The following is a 22,991-nucleotide window of genomic DNA, read 5'->3' as shown; positions in this document are numbered from 1 at the left end:
TAGTTAAAAGTATTTTTATTATAAATTTCAGGATCTAAGAAGTAATGTTACATGACTAAGTTAAATCTGAGAAGACTTCTTACCAAGCACGTGTGCCTTGCAGGTGGCCTGCAGGCATGAGAGGGGCAGGTCCCACCCCTCCTTGAGGGATGGGGTCAGCCAAGTGACAGAAGGCCCTGCAGAGTGCCACTAACTAGAGTGAGTGCATGGGATCCTCTTGGTCTATCACCCGGGCATCGGGCAGAAGAGAGTTCAGGCCAAAAGGTCTCCTCTTGAACTCAGAAGACCAAAACGGTGCCTCAGCAGCAGTCTTGGTCTTAAATTCAAGTTTTCATTAAGTGATACCTAATATTAAATGATAAAATTTTATCATTTATTTCAATGATTTACACTGAATAAGGGTTATGATCCAACCTGTTCTGGAAGCCAAAGGATGACACTGCTTCCTTCACGGCAGGAGACCCACAGAGAAGTTGGTGATGTCCCAATGACCAAGGTCAGGTACTGGGAAGCACACTAACTCAGGGTTCCAGACGGTGCACATGCCATCAGAGGTGTCACTGCTAAGTCACGGGCACATGGGGTGGCTGGCTACATGTGTGAGAGGTCGAACTGACCTTGACAGGGCGTGTAGACCACCTTCCTGCCTCTACGAACAATGAGTGCAGCCTGCAACCTGCACTGGCAATCAGACTAGGTAACCCTAAGTCTCCTACAGCTTCAACGTATTTATCTTTTCTTGAGGGTTTCACCATGCAGTCCTGACTGGTTTCAAACTCAGTATGTACACCAGGCTAGCTTTGAACTTGTGATAATCTCCTTGCCTCCACTTCCTAAATACTGGGATTACAGATGGTGCCACCAAACCTGGCCTGGGTATTTATCTTTTAAAGATTCCTAAAGGCAGCATCTTTGAAAGATGGAACCATGGGAAGCTTGGGGCTTTGCTGGGTTCGAAGGGGTACAGGGGTACCTGAGAGGTGGTGTAATGTGGGAGAGTACCTCACGGTACAGAATGGGAAACCAGAAAAAAAAAGCAGCTGCAGACAGAGCATAGCAAGTTCACCCGTTACGAGAAACTGCAACAGGATGAGCAGCTGGCTGTCCCCAGCTGCGGCTTCCTCCCCCAGATTCTCTTAATTGAACCCTATCCCTTAAAGCAGTAGCCCTCAACAGGGGATGACTTTGTCCACAGGGACATTTGGCAATGTAGGAGACATTTCTGGCTGCACTCACTAATAGTGGGGTGCCGCTGGCATCCAGTGGGTAGAATCCAGCAATGTTTCCAGGTGTCACCTAATGCACAGGGCAGCCTCCCACAGAGAATGACTGAAAGGTCCAAGGTGCCCAAGTTTGACAGGCCTGTTCTAGATGGGAATTGCACTCTTACCCTTCCAAATCTAGCATGAGCCAAGGCCCTCAGGATGACAACCAGGCCAGTGTGAACATTCTATCTCAAGCCATTGCCATGCTGAATAGAGAGCCCAATTCCCCCCAGTGTCCTGTAAATGTCCACTCCACTGCCGGCAGACTACGTTCCAGTGAATACAACTAAAGCCGTAGGTCCCTTTGTCTTCTTTGTCGTCTGAAAAAGCTGTTACTTCTTTCTTAGAGCCAACGCAACTCCCACTGCCACTGCCAGGATGGCTACTGCAGCAGCCCCTCCAAACAGCAGTACAGCCTTGCCCTCTGAGGGCGGGGCGCGCTTGGCCGCTCCCCCGGCAGTGCTGGCCTCCCCGGTGTGGCTCTCTCTCCTGCTCCTAGGCCCCTCCGCACTCAGCTGGACAGCCTGCTCCGCCCCCTCCAAGGCAGCGGGCCTCTCTGCTGCTGCTTCCAGCTCCTCCTCGCCAAACTCCACAAATACAGATGGAGTGGGGCTGGTTTTCTCGGCCCTCGCTTCTGCAGCTCCCTTGGTGGCGGTGTGTGGGAGCAGGGGAGCCGCGGCTCCCGGGAACGCCTCCTCGGGTACCTCTTCCTTCTCCACGTGCACAATGTCGGAGTTGGAAGAGTTATTCTCGCTCTTCTCCCCAGCCGCACTGCTGTCCAAGCTTTTCACTTCCTCGGGGTCCATGGCTATCTGCTGCCAGGACTCAGGCCCCAGGGACACCGGGAGGCTTTCTGTGTGCCAACTCTGGCTAGCAGACAGCGAGACAGGTAAGCTCTCAGACTGCCAAGATGTTGTCACGGTTGGGGACTCCGGGGGACTGACTTGTCCGGAGTTGTCACTGGGCAGGATATAAATGTCATTACTATCTTCTGCAATAATCCCAGGGTATTCTTCCTCCTCAGACTCAAGACTAAAGATAGTGCCCTAAAAAAGGAGAGGGAGAATTCACAAACAAACTCATTAATACTAAAAACTGCCAACCTAGGGCACATAATTCTCATCTAACATCAAGTTTCCAGAGTAAACCATGGCCCTGACCTACAGTTCCTGAACAGAATACACGAAAGTCAGAGTAAGTGCTGAGGACTTTCCTTTTTCCTCTTTTTGAAAAAGGTGCACTTCTCCCCAGGCTTCTCCCCCTGCACCTCAAATACATTTTGGGTTTTTTTATTTTAATTTTTAATTAAAAACAATTTCCTGTACACTGTATTATGAGCACCTTGTTCCTTTCCTCCCAGTCAAAAAGCTTTTAGTGTCCTGCTTTGGCCTCTTAAGTGCTAACATCACAGATCTGAGCCACCATACCTTGCTAGAAGGGAGAGTTTTTGTTTTGTTTTGAGACAGGGTTTCTCTGTGAAACAGTCCTGGCTGTCCTGGAACTTACTCTGTCGACCAGGATCCATCTGCCTCTGCGTCCTGAGTGCTAGAATTAAAGGCGTGCGCCACCACTGCCCGGCTAAAAGGTAGAATTTTTGACAGCCCCACTGTGCATTATATACAGCCAATTAACTCAGAGCAGCAGAGAAAATGAAAACAAGATCTTGCACTCTGGGAATCTGCTAGAAAGTACAGAAGCACTGTCACGGGCCAAGTGCTAGGAGAGTTTAGAGATGAATGGTTCTTTGGGTATGAGAAGGCAGGAGGCTGATGGCAGAAAAATCATGGGATTCTGGCAACAAAGGCCATCAAGAAGGCACAATTCAGCCAAAGCACAGAGCTATAAAAGGCAGGCAGGGACTGTTTACTCTGCACTGTGTATATGAGGAGTAGAAAGTTCAGCCATGACTGATAGACTAACACTAAGGACTTTATTCCATAACAAATGGTTAGTCACTGAGATCTCTAAAGAAAAAAGTACAGTCGAGCTCTGCTTTAAATATTACTCTGGGCCATCTAGATAGCTGAGCAAAGTAAAGGTGCTTGCTGCCAAGCCTCATGACCTGAGTTCAATTCCCAGAGGCCACACAGTGGAAGAAGAAAACTAATTTCTGCAAGTTGTCCCTTACCTCCACGCACACAGTAAATAAATAAATAAACAAACAAATAAGTATTTTGGTATTGATGACATAATACTTGTACTGTCTTTAGTGGGAGTAGCCTTTAACCTCAGCACTCAGAAGGCAGAGGCAGGAGGGTCCCCCTGGTCTACAGTGAGTAATAGGCCAGCCAGGGTTACATAGTGAGACCCTGTGTCCACAAGAGCAGAGATGAGACACCCATTAGTAGGGTGGTGAGAGGCCTGCAGGCTGATTCCAACCATGCAGGAGGAGGGGAGAACTTTCTTAGTTCTTGAGTCCCACATACATGCTGAGGCATTGCATGCCTGCACATACGAGGGTTATACATGCATGAACACAAAATTTTTAAAATTACAATGGTATATAGAGAAATAGGTATACAATATACTTATGTAGTATCTATGATGTATTAATGTATAATAAACAATTATATTATTTTATAACACAGTACACAACACTATACAGGAAAACTGGAGGGGCTTTGAAGAGAGAAAGTCTGTAAATATGTTTCTCATACTGGTTAATGAATAAAGCACTGTTGGCCAATAGGAAAACAAGATAGTAGGAACTAGGAGACAAGGAGGAAAGAGGAAGTAGTAGGGAGGAGTCAAGATGGAGAGACCGGGGAGAGGACAACGCCAGCCCATTCCCCAGTAAGATAAAACCACGTGGAAATACTTAGACTAACAGAAATGGGTTAATACTTAAAGACAGAGCTAGCCGATAAGAAACTAGTACCTGGCCAACAGCATCATATCAAATACAGAGTCTCTGTGCGTTATTTGGGGCTGACGCGGTGGTGGGACAAGACCAGTGGCGGGAGGAAAAACCTACCCCTTACAAGAAAGGCATCTAGGAAGCAGGCTGTGATGGCACACCTATGACCTACGACCCATGATTCAGAGGTGAAAGGAGTAATGTGATCTGGACTGCACTGTGAGACTTTCTCTCTCAAAAACAAACATGTAACAATAACCATGATGGGGGGGGGTGCTTCCAAGCCTTGGAGCTTCTGGGGATGAGGCTAGCCTTTGGATCTAAACTGCTCAGGTACCCAGAAGAGAAGTACTAAGGTGAGAGAGAAGGCAGGAGGAGTGTGGAGAAAGGGAACACACTCAGAATAGGGGTTGTTGGTTCAGTTCAGAAAGAAAGAGATGAAGGCTTTTACTAGCTGCTGTGATCACTATAGGACATGGAACTAAGAAAGAGGGCTAGAGAAGATGCTGTAGTGATTAAGAGCTCTGGCTGCTCTGCTAGAGAACCTGGGTTTAATTCTCAGCACCCACTGTAACTCCACTTCCGGAGGATCCAATGCCTCAAACAAACAAACAAAACAAAACAAAACAAAACAAAACAAAACAAAACAAAAAAAAAACAGAGCAAGGATTTTCATGTGCAATTTTCTTCTTTCCTTTTTATTGAAAATAGATTCTTCTCTCATACAATATATCCCAACCAGTTTCCCCTCCCTCTACTCCTCCTAGTTCCCCACCACCACACCCTATTCTTTCTTTCTTTCTTTTTTTTTTTTTCTCCTAGGGATGGAATCTAGAGACTCATAAATGTCAAGCAGGCCCATGGGACCACTGAGTTCATCTCAGCACCTCAGTCCACTTGAATGTTCTTTTATTAAATAGAAAGAAAAAAAAAAAAAAAAGAAAAAGTTTTTTTTTATGTGTAAGGGTGTTTGGCCTGAATATATGTCTGTGCATTGCCTGCAGAGGTCAGAAGATGGCATCAGATGCCCGGAAACTGGAGGTTTAGCTGGTAAGTTACCATGTGGGTGCTCGAAACTGAACCCAGGCCCAGCAAAATCAGCCAGGGCTCATGTTAATCTTAACATGAGAGGGTTTGAAAGAGACCTTAATACCTTTCAGAGAGGTCAAAAACATACAATCTTGGGGCTGGAGAGATGGCTCAGCAGTTAAGAGCACTGGCTACTCTTCTAGAGGACCTGGGTTCAAGTTCCAGCACCCACATGGTAGCTCACAACTGTCTGTAACTCCAGTTCCAAGGGATCTGACATACTCACACAAACATACACCCAGGCAAAACACCAATGCACATGAAATAAATAAGATTTAAAACAAACAAAAAACCATACAGTTCATCCTATTTAACTATTAAAAAGCCAAGTCTGATGTGTACGAAGACCATACTGTAAAGCATACATATGCTATACAAAACTATAGTATTACTGAGCAAAACTAAAGCAGTCTAAGTAAATAAAGGGCTATTTAGTATGTTCATAGGCTGAACATGAAGGGCATTTTAAAATGTCAATTATTTCCCAGACTGGCATGGTAGGGACTGATGGCAGATTCAGAAGACAGAGGCAAGTAGATCTCTGAATTCAAGCCTAGCCTGATCTCCAGAGCAAGTTCTAGGACAGCCAGGGCTACACAGAGAAACCCTGTCTGGAAAATAAATAAAAATGTTAATTATTCCTCAATGAAGCTATTATGATGTAGTTTCAAATATACAATCCCATCAGGCTTTTTCTTACAGAACCTGACAGCCTAACTCTGAAATTTATACTATAGGATATCAAGACTCACTAGGCCAGGTGTGGTGGTGCCTCTTTACCCACTACCCAGGAGGCAAAGATAGGAGGGTCTTTGTGAGTTTGAGGCCAGCCTAGGCTACACAGTCATTAAGAAGGCCCACTGACAGCATAAGCTCTTCCCCTTGGGCCTGCCTTCCCCCTCTCGGAGTGAGCTCCATTCCATTGCTAAGCACAGGACTCTGGTCCAATAGGTTGCTGCAGGAAAAAGAAGCTAAAACCTCAGCATGTGCTTCCCTGACTCTTATCTGCACCCGCAACACAAAGAATGTGTTATATGCAAAGAATTAGTGGGATGTCTGAATTTTGTACGTCTCAAACAAAGGGCAAGGCATGTGGAAATACTACCATAAACTGGCATTCTTTAAAGTTTTTAATTTATTTAAAAATGTCTCATCACAGAGTGTGTGTGTGTGTGTGTGTGTGCGCGCGCGCGCCCATGCATGTGCATGTTTGCACATGTGTACAGACGTGTAGAGATGAGCCTACATATGACACAGTCAGAGGATAAGTTATGGGAGGTGATTTTTCTTTCCACCATGGAGGTTCTAGGGATCAAATTCAAGTCACCAAGCTTGATGGCAAATGTTTTTCCCCACTGGACATTCTTACTAGTTTTTAATCCCTTTTTTAAGAATTCAGATTCATAGTGGCTTATAAATCCATATAACATAAAATTCATTATCTTAAGTATACAGTTCAGTGGATTCTAATATACTCACAATGTTGTATACCATCACCAGAATTTAAGCTAATTGTAAAGATTTCCTCTTTCTTTTTACACAAGACTTATGCAGGTATTCAAACAACAAGTTTGTTTATAATTAAGTTGAGCCTAAGGAAACCAGGGATAACCAAGTTCCTGAAAACCTGTATCTTAATAACTTTGCGGTGCTAAAATTAGAATGTTTTAGCTGTGATGAGTATGGAACCCAGGACCTCATAGAGGCAACGCACCCAAAAGTGGTATCTATCATTTAGCTTTAGAACCTGTCTCCTCCCAGTGCCCCTCCTCCCAGGCAAAGATCCACTCCTGTGGGAACGCTTTCAAACTCATTATACCTCCATTAGCATGACGGGAATGTAGGACCAAGCAACAATTCCAACCTTCATCAATAATGAATGCTACAAAGAGCCATTTACAATCAAGAAAACTACCATCAGTAGCAGAACTCATGGAATTATGGGCAGCCAGAAGGTTAAATGCTGAGACAGAGCACCAAGTCTACCTTCGCTCTCTCCTCTCTCATTTTATCATCTTGCTGCCCCTTAAGTACAATATATATCTCAATGTATTCCTAAGTGTGGGTCTTTTGTTTGGTTTTGTTGTTTTTGAGACAAGGCCTCATGTAGCCCAGGGGAACTGTGAACTCAGTATGTAGCTGGGAGGAATGGAAAGATGGGTTGGTGGTTAGCGCACTTGCTGCTCTTCCATGGCACCAGGAGCTGACTCCCAGTACCCACATAGCAGCTCAAAACCAACTACAGTTACAGAAATCCTACACCCTCTTCTGGCCTCTTCCAACACCAGACACACAACAGCCACATGCACATAAACAAACAATGAAGCAAGAATGCTTTTAATATTTATTTGTTTGTTTGCTTTTTTGTGGCAGTGTCTATATAACCCTGGCTGGCCTCAAACTCAGAGATCCACCTGCCTCTGCCTCCCAACTGCTGGAATTAAAGGCATGAACCACCACAAAACGTGTGTGTGTGTGTGTGTGTGTGTGTGTGTGTGTGTGTGTGTGTGTGTACGAAATGGGGTGACATTTTGTGTCACAGAGCATGTGTAAGTGTGAGGTCAGAGGACAACCTCCTGAGTACAGGAGTCAGCTCTCTATGCACCATGTGAGTTGCAGAAACTGAACTCAGGCACTGACAGCAAGCACCTTTACTCACTGAGTTGTCTCTCTGGCCCTGGACTCCTGATCCTCCTTCCTCTGCCTCCTGAGTGCTAGAAATACAGACTTGTGTCACAAAGTCTGCCTCTGTTTTTTTGTTTTTGTTTTTTAAGACAGAAGATTCCATACTTAGCCTGAAATGGCCTTGAACACATGGCCCAGGCTGACCCTGAACTTGTGATCCTCCTGCCTCAACCTCCTGAGTATTACAGGTATTGTACCATCTCCCACCTAAATGTGTTTTTGTTTTTTTCTTTTCTTTGAGACAGTCTCACAATGTAGCCCTGGCTGTCATGGAACTGGCTATGCAGACCAGGCTGGCCATGAACTCACAGAGATCTGCCTGCTCATGTCTCCCATGTGTTGGGATTAAAGGTGTAAAACATCAGACACAATATCTAAATGTATTGCAATATATCTAAATACAAGTTTTTCTTTCTCTGAATATTTTCTACTATTTTCTTAAAATTTACACTTATATATTAACTGGGTATGCATACCACAGCATGTGCATGGAGGTCACAGGACAATTTGCTGGAGTTAGTTCTCTCCTTCCACAATGTGGGTTCTAGGGATTGAACTCGAGTCATCAGGCTTTGTAACAAGTGCCCTTGGCAGCTGAGCCATCTTGGTGGCCCCTAACCACTTCTTCTTTCTCGACAGAACTAATACAAGGACTCCTGCCTGCCTACCAACTAGTCCGGAAATGAAAAGCATCATTTTGCCAGGTGCGGTAGCAAAGACTCGTCCCAGCCATGAACTAAGGCAGGAAGATTAAGAATTTAAGAATAGCCAGTTGTCTTTTGAGATCCCTGTCTCCAAAGAGAAGCGGGGTGGGTGGCAGACATGGGATACAGAACAGTAATGGGGGCTTTTCTACTCACAAAGGCCCTAAGTTTCATGCCCGACACCACCAAACAAAAAAGGAAAGATGCAATAAATGGAAAGTATAATGTCATGCCTGTCAGAATATCATTTTGTCAGCTCATAACTAATATATTAGCCCTCACTGTTATCAGTCTAACAAAGACCATATTTCTCTTGGGACATCAGTTCAACTCCCTGAGCCACTCCAACCCCTCTTACAGTCAGCCCATCAATATCTCACAGCAGAAACCTGACTCTAACATTATCTAGCCATCAGATAAAGGATCAGTTCAAGTAGAGTACTGCTAATTATCTGACTCTTCCAGTTAAAAAGCCAAGAGGGCAAGACCATACAATATTTAGAAGACACATTATCCTTCTTGAGCACAGCCATGCTTTACTCTGAAACCAAATATAAATTTTTTAGAGGCACAGTACCATTAAATGAAGTAAACCAAGATTTCCTCCCTATTCTTAGGGGCATTTTTTTTTTTTTTTTTTCTCCCTACTCTCTGTCTTTTGCAGAACTAGGGATGAAAGCTAGGCCCTTGTGCAAGTCAACTAAGAACGCTATACTTAAATAAACTACATCTCGTAGCCCCATTTTTTCTTACCTAGAAGGGAACTTATGTAGGCCCTATAGCTCCAGACTCACAGTCCCCGGTGAGCACTGTACTTAACTGCCAAGTCTTGCTTGCTGCCCAGGGCTTTCTGGGCACTGTGGCACACAACTTTAATCCCAGCACTCAGAAGGCAGAGACACAGGCAGACCTCTGGAGTTCAATGCCAACCTGGTCTACATAGTAGGTTCCAGGACAGCCAGGGCTACAGAGAGACCTTGCCTCAAAAAAAAAAGGGAGGGGGGAATGAACTCTTAATAAGTTGCTGATCTGTACTTTGAAAAACAAGATACTCTAACAATAAGAATCAATTTAAGAAACAAAGCCAGAACCAAAAGTGTCTAACTAAACAGATGAGCATTGTAGCACTCAGAAAGAAACCTTTGGAGCTCATGTTTACTGAAATGGAACTTTCATAAGGGGAAAGTTAACAAGCTAACAGAATTTATTATAAAATGTCTCCCCCTGTTACTACTTGGTATTTGTGTGGTGCTTGGGATGGACTCCTTATACTTGCCAAGAAGGTATTCTGCTAGTGAGCTACAAATGTCCCATTAAGTTAACAGTCCAAGCAAGCTAACAGAGGACTTAAGAGCCTCTGGTCCACATTGAGAGGACACCCCCCCCCAACCTTAGACATCACTGCAGCACATCTGTCCACTCAGGACATCCCCCTCCCATCTCAGACATCATTGGAGCACATTGTATCAGACAACATTCCCACCAAATACTAATAAACCAGTAAATAACCTCAGGTCAGTTAACGATCTGCACAGAGAGCAAAGAGGCTCATGATACCCACTCCTAACTGAGGAGCTATGGACAGCTAAGAGGATCAGTTTTCTTTAAGGGTGCAGGACTTTGTAGGTCAATCACACTTCAGTGGATGGTCCACACCCCACCCAGGAGTACATGCAAAGCACAAATTGGATTTGATGGGTTATTATTTAAAAAATAAAAAACCTGAAGTTGGAGATGGGATTGGGGGGGGGGGGTGGATGGATCTGAGAGATGTTAGAGAGAAAGGGGGATTCCCAGCAACCACAACCATCTATAATGAGATCTGATGCCCTCTTCTGTCATTCAGGTAAACATGCAGAGAAAACACTGTATACGTAATAAGTAAATAAATCTTTAACAACAACAACAACAACAAAAAGTTCAGAAAATCTGTTACCCTAGATAATAGGAACATATGAAAACCCAGGAGAGGAATATAAGGAAAGTCGAAATTGATATAGATGAGTGGTACCGAACCTGCTGAGCACAGATAGGTAGCACAGGTGGTCTGACTTCAGCCCTAGCAACTCTCATCCCCTAGAGCATTAACTGTTCTTTATTAGGGGCTACAGACACATGCACATGAGTGCTCACTTTACTATTCTCCTCCCCTCCCCCAAGACAAGGTTTCTCTGTAGCTTTGGAGTCCATCCTGGAACTCACAGAGATCCGCCTGCCTCTGCCTCCTGAGTGCTGGGATTAAAGGTGTGAGCCACCAACCGGGCACTTTACTATTCTTCACCTCTTAGTTATTCTGATTTTTTTTTTTTTTGTTGTTGTTAGCATAAAATGCTTCACGACTAACAACTATTTAAAAGTACCACATATCAATCCATTTAAGTAAATTCTAGTAACTTAAAATTGTATAAACAGCCTTTCTGTTTGTCATCCACTAACATAAACCTACACTGTTAAAACCATGAAAGGCTTCGGCTCAGCACTAGATTACCTGACTACTGTGGTGACAACTTGCTTGTACAAACAAAGGTGCCAAAATATAAATAGAGTTCTTAGTTGGTCAAAATAATAAAAATCCAGAGTCAGACACAAGAAAATGCTGAGATCAGAGAGAAGGAGCAAGCCAAAGCCATGTTTAGCCTCATTAGCTTCCCAGCAGTTAGGAGCGCCAGCCAGTTCCTGTTTTCCCGCTTACAACCTCTCTCTGCCCAGCCATCTCACTTCCTGTCTGTCTATACAGACCTCCTGACCTCTATGGTTAGCTAGTGGCAAGCTCCATCCCCTGATTTTCAGACAAGCTTTATTTGTACAAGTAAGATGTCACCACAGACTACCATAAACAATACCATGAAACCCAGAAAATAAAAAAATATCTAAAACTTTTAAAAACAGGCTTAATTATTCTAAAGGAAAACAATTTTAAGGAGTTCATACCCAGCCACCTTGTTGAATGATGAACTCTGCTGCATGGTCCTCCAGATACGTCACACCAAACTGCAGCAGGGTACTGAGGGGCGCTTGACCACGCCGTGTCAACTCCAAAAGCATTTGTTGCAGCAAAATGAGAGGCACCAAAATCTTCAATGCAAAAATGAAAAAAAAAAAAAAAAAAAAACCATAAAACTTGAAATTCTAATACAGACTTTATGTTCAACCATTGAAATTTTTAGCCAGGCAGTGGTGGTGCACACCTTTAGTCCCAGCACTCAGGAGGCGGAGGAAGGCAGCTCTCAGTGAGTTAAAGGCCAGCCTGGTCTACAGACAGTAAGTTACAGGACAGCCAGGACTGTTACATAGATAAACGCTGTCTCAAACACACACACACACACACACACACACACACACACACACACACACACCACACGAAACACAAAAAAAGAAAACAAATTCTTATGCAGACACATGATTGTGGTTATCTCATTCTTACTATGATAAAACAGCAACTCCTGCTAGAAATTTTCAGGCCACTGCATGTGAATTCCATATAAGAGGGGTAAGAAAAAGTTATGTGAAAATAACTATGTGTGAAACATGCATACATAAATTCACACAATAATGAATTATAATGAAAAAATACTACAAACAATTCAACAAAGAATAATCTAAAAACTACAGCCACTCTAGCTATTAAAAGAACTAGACTGTTCATATACCAATTACCAAAATGTAAGTCAGCACACACATACATATGCACACATATACCTATAACTTACATAAAAAAAATACAACAAACTAGTAATAGCAGTCACTTAAGGGATCTTGGTGACTAAGGGCAGGGTGAGGAAAAAGTATTATCTTGGATTCTAGTATTTTGTTTTTTCTGTTTTGTTTTTGCTTTTTGGGTTTTCAAGACAGGGTTTCTCTGTGTAGCTCTGGCTGTCCTGTAAACTTGCTCTACAGACCAGGCTGTCCTTGAACTCACAGAGATCCATCTGCACCTGCCTCCTGTGGGCTGAGATTAAAAGTGTGCACCACCAGGCTTATTTCTGTACTTTTCACATTTTTCTCCAAATGCTTTTATTATCTATTTGAAAACAATTTTCATTATTGCTCTTTTTGAGACAGGGTCTTATGTTGTCACCCAGGCTGGCTTTACATCTTGGGAATCCTCTTGCCTCAATCCCCCAAGTGTTGAGATTATGGGTGTGAGTAGTTATACCTGGTAAAATAATAGCTTAAAAATTATGAACTACCTTACGAAAGTCATCAAAAATCAAATACAAAAAGAGGCATTATAAACTATATCTAATAATCCTGTGGCTCAATATTTAAAATAGTCATAATTTTTACAACGGAAACTACAGTCTATTGCCTTCCTTTAAAAAACAAACAAAAAATACATACAGAAAGAAACAAAAAAACAAAAACAAAACCTAAAGGACGGAGGACACCTTGGTAGCAGAGTACCAGAGGTGCTGGTTTCTCTCCCTAACATCTTAAAAAACTAGAGATGGGGAGGAGAGGGAAAAGAGAAAGAAGGAAAATTAATTAATGTCAGGTAGCCATCTGCATGCAGGTTCTTCTGTCTAAAACATCAAAGTCTCTCCATGACCTAAGGAAAAATGCAAGAGGAAATAAACTACTTTCAGTTCCTTATTTCTGAATTACTAAGGAAATAATGGAATGACAAAGTATTTCCTCAGAAGAAAACAAACTTTAAAAATGAATTCATGTTCTTTGCTTTTACTTTGGTAAATGCAGCCTAGAGGGAATCCACTTTGAAGTCTGAATGGAAGAACACAACACACATGTTCATTTTTCAACAAAAGAACTCCAGCTCAAAATATACTAAAACCCTTTCCTACCACTAATGGATACAGGGCTCTGAAGAAGAGTAAGACGGGCCTTTTCCATAAGAAAATGCATCAAGCTGTTTACAACAGAAACAAAATGATTTTTTATCTTGTCCTAACACTGTGCCTTGGGCAGGAACAGGTAAAAGATGGCTTGAGAACCCATCTTACAAATTCGTACCATAGCGACTTCAAAGGTCTGGGATGTCCTGTACTACAAAACACTCTAATTTCCTATAATAATTCATAACTGTGTAACATTTCTCTTGTTATTGTTTCTGGGTTTTTTGTTTTTTTTTTTTTGTTTTTTTTTTTTTTAAGATAGGGCTTCTCTGTGTAGCTTTGGAGCCTGTCCTGGAACTTGCTCTGTACACCAGGCTGGCCTCTGCCTCCAGAGTGCTAGGAATAAAGGTGTGCACCACCACCACCTGGCCAAATGTGTAACATTTTGAGGCTAGGGGAAATGAATTGCAAACATCTTATTTTATGAGCCACTACATAAAATAGACATTTTCTTTCATTTGTTATAAAATACCTCTTCCATATGTATCAAAAAGTAGGTATCTCACTTTATATGTAACAAATGAGTTCTAAATATGAGGAGCTTTCCCCCTGTCACTTTTAGCTTTGGTTACAGTCCTTCTATGCACTACAGATGTGTCAGTCTGTCATTTATTTACCCTGTCTGTTCTTCACCTTGTACTGTTCCAGTGCTTTCACAACCGGAGTTTTTCTTTCCATTCTAATTAATCTTGAATGGCAGTAACCAGAATCTAAACCCTTCATTCATGGGACTAGCATTTGCTCTTTATCTGATAATATTCTTATTGACACGTCTTAGCAGATATGATTCATTTCCTCCCCTTTCATTCCTCACACTATTTTGATTTTTTAAAAATAACACGATGTTTATTGGGGAGGGAGTAGTCTGAGAGTGCCCTATGGGATGTGTGTGAGGGTCAGAGAGCAACACTGGGGAGTCCATGCTCTCCTTCTACCACGTGGGTCCCAGGGGTCAAACTCAGGTCATCAGGCATGGTGGCAAGCACCTTTACCTACTAAGTCATTCTGCCAGCCCCGTTTTGTTTTGCTTAACAGAGGGTCTCTTGTAGCCGAGGCTGGCCTTGAACTACTGCTCCTCCTCCTTCAACCTCAAGTAGGATTGCATATGCACTACCACACCCGGCTCACAGTAATTATCAAATGACTACCATACCAGGCTTACTTATATGACAGACCTTTCCGAATGGACCATCAGGCCCACTCACTTCTATTTGTATTTTATTGATATGTTTTTTGTTTGTTTGTTTTGTTTGAGATAAGGTCTCATGTAGCCCAGACTGGACTGGAGATCAGTTTACATAGCCCAGGATGGTCCTGAACTCCTGATTCCTTGCCTCTGTCTCCCAACTGCTAGCATCACAGACACATCACAGTGTCCAGTTTAGGAGCACCAGGGTAGATTATCTTTACATACTTCAACTTACCTTCCTATATAAGAAGCATCAAGAGTTTCTCTAAGTAGGACTAAGGATGTAGCTCAGTTGGTACAATACTTGCTTAGCAACCATGAAGTAACACATAAAACTAGGTGGCGGTGGTTCAAACTTGTAAACCGTAAGATTACATGTTAATAATGGGAAGCTACAAGTTCCAGCTCATCCCTGGCCACATAGTTTAGCTTGAGCTAAAAATGAAACACAGTTTCAAAAAACAAAAACAAGGAAAGTTAAGTTACTTCTACAACTCATTTATACCAACTCTATTATCCACAAGTATTCCATATAATCTAAAACCCAATTATTATTTTCAGTGCTCTGCATTTTTGTATTTTTTTAATGTTAAAAGAATTCAGAGCCTAGCCATTCCAAGGTCTCACATTCATATTTCCAGGTTTAAAAATTAAGGGAGGATGAGGAGTACAGTCTAGTTGGTAGACTCTCTAGTATGAGTGAAGTCCTGGATTTGACCCTGAGCACTATACACATCAGCCATGTGGTACATGACTGTAATCCTAACACTGAGAAGGTAGAGTCAGCAAGATCAGTAGTTCAAGATCATCCTCAGCTACACAGTGAGTTCCAAGACAGCCTAAAGAACATGAAGCCCTATCTCAAAAAAAAAATAAATAAATAAAATTATATAATAAAGATGAAGCAAATAAGGCCAGGTGGTGGTGGCACAGGACTTTAGTCCCAGCCCTTGGGAGGCAGAGGCAGGTGGAGCTCTGTGAGTTCGAGGCCAGTCTGGTCTACAGAGCAAGTTCCAGGACAGGCCCCAAAACTACAGAGGAACCCCTGTCTCAGAAAACCAAATAAACAAACAAACAAACAAATAAATAAATGAATGAAGCAAACAGTCTTGTCTTTTTATTCTTATGCTAAGTAATTTCCTCACAAAACAACAATATTCTGCACATTTTTTTTCCTTAGAATTTTTTTCCTTAGAAATTTTTGTAATGGAATGTTTTGGAACTGCTCAGCATCAGAAATGATAGCTTCTACTGGTTTACCTTTATTCATGTATTTACTTAACTCCCTGAGAAAGAATGGGGGGGAGGGGGAGGAAGACATAAAAAAGTGTAGTTAAAAAAGTATAAACAAATATAAAGTTATACCAAAGTGTGTGTGGAAAAGAGGTCTTTTTTTTTTTTTTTTTAAGATTTTACTTATTTATAAGTGCTCTGTATGTATACCTGTATGCCAGCAGAGGATATTAGATCCCATTATAAATGGCTGTGAGCCACCATGTGAGTGCTGGGACTTGAACTTAGGTCCTCTGGAAGAACAGCCAGTGCTTTTAACCACTTAGCCTTCTCTGGAGCCGCAAGGTTGTAATTCATAATGACAAACTTCCTGCTCTCCCCTGGATGACAGCAGACGTATCCTGAGGGCAAGCAAGACCCCTTCAATTCAAAGCACCAATTAGTGAAAAGGCTTATCTGAGAGCAGACAGCTTGAACTAAGAATACAGTTTAAGGGGTTCCCTGCTCAAAAACAATGACGCTGGCACACACAAACTATTGGAGCTGTGACCCAAGGGGCCAGGCTCCATCTGGAGCTGGCAGCAGAACTTGGTGGCATCATCCACATGATACTGGTTTTTCATGCAAGAAAGATGCAAGACCGAGAGATTCATGGAATCTTGTCCATGGTTTTAGAGTGTTGCTGAAGCCAGACAACTGCAGCAGGCAGGGTCAGAGTCCCTGTAAGGAGGTTCTGAGGGGCTACTGTGTGAAGATGTAAAAATGAAGCCGGAGTTGCAATGGAACCCTTGAGAAGCTGGAGGCCATTAAACAGCCACCAAGGAAAGACGCAGGCCTGAGCGCAGCTGCCCACAGGACAGACTATGTGTGCTGAAGACAGTAGGGCTGCCCATGCTACACTTCTTCACAGTCATCTCTTACATTCTGCCTTTGCAAGGCAGCAGGCAGGCAACACAGTATCAGACAATGGATAATCACATGACATAGTGGAAAGGCTAGAACTAGCAAATCTGAACTGGTTGCTAGTCAAGAGATACTACACAAGTTATTTAACCCTTTCCTGAATAGTCATCAATCTACGAACAGAACAAAAGCTCATTATGCTAGGAATGTAACTCACCAGTAGAGTGCTTGCCTGGCCTGTGCAGAATCCAGGGTTCCATACTAAATCAGCAGGACATCCCACCCCTTTCCCAGCCCCAAGATAGGGCAACAAAATCTACTGCCCATTCTTCAAAGAGTTTGAAATGGTCAGATGAGATTAGACATGAAATACACTACTATATAAACTGTAAAAACATAAATGGCAGTAATCTTTAAAAGATTATCTATTAACGGAACAACTCATTCTTCTCCAAGACACGTTAACTGACATGTTAACAAGTAACTAACTATCTGGAGACAAATGTCATGTTTAACACAGAGAAATCAACAAATGACAGGAAACTCAAGGAGCACAGAGAAAAAGGATAACATACAGGGCACATTGAGGTACATTGTAGAACCTTGCAGCATTAATTAAAACAAAACAAAAAACAAAACAAAACATTAAAGCAGAAATATCCACTTCACCTAGTTTGGAATTACACATTAATTAATGCTAACAGTTCTATACTGTGTGATACTAACAATTCTTTCTATACTTAATGTAAGAGCAAAGATAATATGGTTAATACCTTATTCCATCCGCTGGCATGAACTGCAGCCTCTACTGTACATTCACGATATGCCTGATATGTCACTGGCCTGTAGAGATTTTTTAAAAAGTCTGTGTCACAAAAAAGAGCTTAAATTTCAGATGCATAAACATACAGAAACTACTATGTTGCTAAACTTTTTACTAACATGACTACAATTATTAAACAAATTGTTTAAGATACAGCTTTTAATATTTGGCATGTGTTTTTTCACAAAACATTCTCTACATTGCTGGGGAGGCTGTTACAGTATATCAAGATATATTCTACTCACTGCTTTTAATTATTTGGGATTTATTTCTATGTTGTAGCTAAATGTCTGACTTATAGAATCAGAATACAGATACAGATATAGAATCGAATAGTAACATGTAAAACTTAATTCAAGTTAAATGAAAACACAATATAGCTTTTTTTAAAAGGCAAAAATCTAGGGCAGTGGTGGCAACACCTTTAATCCCAGCACTCAGGAGGCAGAGGCAGGCAGATATCTACAAATTCAAGGTCAGCCTGGTTTATAGAGCCAGTTCCAGGATAGCCACCAAAGCTACAGAGAAACCCTGTCTCCAAAAACAAAAACAAAAACTCCAATTTCAGAAGCATTTTCTGTTCTGACTACTCTAATCTGTATTTCTTAGCTGATGAATATATAAGAACAATAAAAATTAACAGTTATTAGTTTATATTTTTTATATTTTACATTGCATCATATATTATCACTACACACTAGGAAGGCAAAGTTAGAAAAGGCTGAGACTACATATCCCAAAACCATGCCTGGCAAACACCCAATTGGATTTGGCTCCAACAGCACACTATTTCCATTTCAAGTTAGGATTCTGGTTTTGTTTTGTTTTGTTTTGAAGACAGGGTTTCTCTGTGTAGCCTTGGCTGTCCTGGAGCCAGGCTGGCCTCAAACTCAGAGATCCATCTGCCTCTGCCTCCCAAGTGCTGCAATTAAAGGCTACCACTCAAAGGCTCAAATTAGGTTTTGACGAATGTCACAAAAATATCTAGATGTCACATGTAGCTAAAAAGAATTTGAAATGTTAACACACACTGTATTTCAAAGAGTCAGTAAGGAAAAGAAGACGTGAAATATCTCACTAATAATTTTTTAGTTTTTAGAATATTTTCACTATACTGATTTAAGTTAAAATTTTCATTAGTGTCATGTTTTATGTGTTTGTCAGATGTTTTTAGCTTTACTATAGCTAGTGAAGAGCACTAGACTAAAGACGTCAGGAAACAGCTCTGATCACACAGCTATCATTCTGCTATATAATTTAGCATCAACTCACTACTACAGTGCTGCCAAAGGGGTGACCTTTATAAGCATGACATATACACAAGACTGCTTGCTGACATCACATTCTTACCAGTGCAAACTAGAATCCTGTAAAACTGGAATTTCACCAGGTACTGTACCATCCACCTACCTATAGCTCCCTGAAGCTTCACTTTCGGCTATCAGTCCCTTCACTTCCTTTCCTGAACTGATGCTGGTGGGTCACTGAAGTCCTTATAGGTAGTTTGGCTATCAGGCTAAGGACTTTATCATCCTTCAGAATGAAACATGATTTAAAACATTATATGTACACACATACATGAACATGAAAGATGTAGCAGGTTAAAGCAGTCATGTTTTATACACTGAAAAGCAGGTAGCTGAACAATCAGCCTTCCTTCTGCATGGTCTTGGAATAAAGCAAAGCAGAGAGGGGTACCTTTAAAAATCAAGGGTATTTCATACAAAGAGTTCAAGATTAATTTCTCACGTTAGCAAAACCATTTGGAATAGGAGATATTTCTACCTTAAGATATTGTCTTCAATCTGTACAATAATTGCATTGTTTCCAATGTATTAGTAACAGCTTACAACTTTCCAAAGTAAGACTTTTGAACAAATTCTATTTGTTATACAACCAACTTCGAAAATAATTGTATCGCGATTTAAGGTTTGGTGAAAAGTAAATATTCATCTAAACCAGATTTCTCTTAAAGAAAAAAGAAACTCGGGGCATGTCAGCACAAACATTTAACCCTACCTATCACTTGGAAGGCAGAGGCAAGGTGAATTTCTGTGAGTCCCCAGGTCATCTAAGACTCCATAGTAAAAGACTCTGTCTCAAAAAGCAAAATTATACCATTCTGTTCGTTAGAGAATTGGTAATATCCTAGCCAAGTTACAAGTAATAAATGAAAAACCTGACATTTGAAGAATGAAATGTTGCATGAAGGAGTTGGACAAATGACTCAGCAGTTACGATCAGGAGCACTTCCTGGTCTGTTCAGTTCCAAGCACCCACGATGGGGCCTCTAATTCCTCCTGGTTGAGGGGACTCGACTCCTTTCTCTGGCCTCTTGGGCATCAACATACATATAAATAAAATAAAATAAAAACCAATTTTGAAGGCCAGATATCATGGTGGTGCATGCCTTTAATTAGCGCTTGAAAGGCAAAGGCAGATGGATGTGAATTCAGGCCATGCCTGGGCCACAGTGAGCCCCTGTCTCAAAAAAAGACAAAGAAAATGGAATTTTTTAAGGTTGTAATCTCAATATATACAATATATGAACACTTAAGGACAGAGAGTCTTAATGAACTCTGCTCAATCCACCCTTCACCTCCTTGGGCCCTCAGCACTCAGAGCAGCAGCTCTTTGGACACTCTTAGAAAGCCATGCTGTGAACCCACATTTCCTGCTTAGGTTTACTTCCTGGCCACTTATACTGTCCTTTCCACATTTCTTTAAGCTTGTGCCTGAGGTAGAAAATCCAACTATGGTTTCATTTCACCGAGTATAATTAAGGGTTTTATATATGCTTCTTTCACCAGAATACAGAAAAACCTCAATTGCTTCCTGATAAAAACACAGCAAACTCTAAACCCTGACTACATAACAGTAAGGAATTTCCTTACTGAAACAGCAATTTGCCATTTGAATTTTAACCCTTTGGTGAGGGACACATTTCCTCCTAAGTGATCCATCTTCATCAATTCTTCATACTAATGCTGTAATTTATAATAATCCTCAATGATTCTCTTCATAAGTGAATTGCTTCTATTTTGGCATGCTTGCATTTTCACTAGCCTCTCAGTTTTAGCTTTCCTATGGTGAGGGCCAAAGATGGAAAGGAGTTCATTACAGGAATACAGAAGTAGCTTCACAGACAGATGTGCAACCCCAAAAGGTAATAGCATCTGTAATATAGATATAATACTAAATGCAGACATCTAAAATACAAAACTAACGCTAATCACACATTACCCCCAGGCACTATAGCTATGTATACATGGTCACTAAATAGAACAGAGACAAGGAGTGATTAGGACAAGGGCAGTAACTTGTGTCTATAACACAGCAAATGCATCTGTTGAAACCTGACCGCTCAACACATAAATAAAAACCATCAGATCTCGGTTGGGATAGTTAAACCCCTGCTTTGAGGCAGATCTGGCAGCCTCAGCCAAGCAGCACCACATACTACCCAGACCCTGCTCAGAGAAAAGAAGCACACTCTACTTGGCAGCGGCAACTCACTGGCTGAGAATCACTTGCAATGCTTTATGCAAAGGCTCTTTCAGATCCTGGGACACTCTTTCTCCAAGATGGGCCAGGCAGTCTTCTATTGAGCTTTCCGGGTTAGCAGGGCTAAACACTGGTGACGTGTGACAGTCAAAGCCTGTGCTGGTGAAGGCTGAAGACAAGATAAAAGAAAGACCAATATTCATACACGGTGTTGGACCCGGAGAGATTGCCAGTAGTTAACCAGGGTTGATTCCTAGCACCCAGCCTCAGGGGATCCAAAGCCCTCTTCTGGGACTCCGTGGGCATTGTATGCACATGGTACAAAGACATATATTCAGACAAAACACCCATACATATAAAAGATAAATAAATAAAAATTAAAAGAACAACAACAAAAAAATAGCACCAATAGTTGTGCTGTAAGCCAGGTGTAATAGTGCACATCTATAATCCTGACACTCAAGGTTCTCAGGCAGGAGGATCTCAAGCAAGAAGCCTGCCTGGGCAATTCAATGAGTTCAAGATCAGTTGGGCTAGCCAGCCAGAGTTACATGGTGAAACCCTATCTCAAAAATGAAAACAGTAACAAAAAAAAAAAAAAAAAAGAAAGAGAGAGAGAGAGAGAAAACCAAGTAAACCCACAGTAACCACAGTTGACAGAATCTGCTTGTTGCTCAGAAAAGCAAGAGGGAACAGACCTTCAGAGACTTCTTTGTCCAAGGATTTCAGTTCTTCTTCAATCTCAGATTTAACTTTTAATAAAACTTCTGGGTCCAAAGACCGTGGAGCAACATCTAGTTGAACTCCTGAAACAAATAAGAGAGGTTACTATAAAAAGAGGGACAGATAAGCCATTAGAAGGCAGCCAGTGGTGGTAACCACATGTGGAGGCTGTGGCAGGAGGCTCACTTTAGATCAAGAGTACAGAGCCAGCCTGGGCCACATAGGGGTACCCTATCACAAAAGAACAACTAAAAACCAAAAACCAGAAAATAAGTAATAAGTCAGAAAATAAGAAATCAAATTTTATTATCAAGGCTAGAAGGGTTTTTTTTTTTTTTTTCAACAATCAATAGCAAAGCTGAGGTGTAGATCAGTAAAGAGCACCTGCTCAATCGAAGACACCCTGACTTTGATCCCAGAACTGACAGGAAAAGAAAAAGCAAGAAAGAAACAACAATTAGAAGCACTGAGAGTAAATTCTAACACAGAAGAGAAACCTCTCAGGGAGACAACAGAATCAACATTCATAGGTTCCCTCTTCCTGCATGCAATAGCCTTCAAAACAGAAGCATGTGAGCCAGGCTTTACGATCCTGAGATACTCTTAGCTCTAAGAAAAGTTGGACACATTGGTTTATGCCCATAATTCCAGCATTTGGGAGGCAAAGGCTGCCAAGTTGTTGCCAGCCTGGTCTGATAGCAAACTCTAGACCAGTCAAGACTACATATGTAGACAGGCAGTGGTGGTGCATACCTTTTTAATCCCAGCACTAGGACACAGAAACAGGCGGATCTGTGTGAGTTCAAGGCCAGCCTGGTCTACAGAGTAAGCTCAGCCAGGGCTAAACAGAGAAACCCTGTTTGGGGGTGGGGTTGGTGGAAGAGGGAGGAAACAATATATGTAGTAAGAGTCTGTCTCAGAAGTAAATAAAAGAAGTAAACAAAAACTTTTGAAGAACTGTGCTCAGCCCAGATGAAAGCCTTAAGAGCTTCCAGCGACAGATAATAAGTATCTATGTTCTTGGCTTTGAATCAAATTCACCAAGCAAAATGCAAGTGTGACCATCTAGGATCTTATAGATAACACAGCTTTGATGTTATTCTTACTGTGGAAATCTATAGTGCTCCTACTTCTCATTTTATTCCTTGGATTTTTTCAATGGT

The 22,991-nt window shown here is 41.7% G+C and overlaps 1 protein-coding gene across 1 annotated transcript in view; it reads right to left on the bottom strand.

The window, feature by feature from the left end:
- The window catches only part of Bcl2l13 (BCL2 like 13), a 41,966-nt gene continuing 18,975 nt past the window's right edge, over positions 1–22,991 (bottom strand). The window contains exons 3-7 of the mRNA XM_051203550.1: positions 21,804–21,911; positions 21,118–21,274; positions 17,552–17,621; positions 11,532–11,675; positions 1–2,311 (exon numbers count right to left, since the gene is read on the bottom strand). Coding sequence (XP_051059507.1) covers positions 1,598–2,311; positions 11,532–11,675; positions 17,552–17,621; positions 21,118–21,274; positions 21,804–21,911 — 1,193 coding nt within the window. The 3' untranslated portion in view covers positions 1–1,597. The remainder of the gene's footprint in view (positions 2,312–11,531; positions 11,676–17,551; positions 17,622–21,117; positions 21,275–21,803; positions 21,912–22,991) is intronic.

Source organism: Phodopus roborovskii, unplaced genomic scaffold (genome assembly GCF_943737965.1).
Source record: "Phodopus roborovskii unplaced genomic scaffold, PHOROB, whole genome shotgun sequence".
NCBI lineage: Eukaryota > Metazoa > Chordata > Mammalia > Rodentia > Cricetidae > Phodopus > Phodopus roborovskii.
The sequence above is the reverse complement of the archived record's forward strand: the minus strand, read 5'-3'. Positions and strand labels throughout refer to the sequence as shown.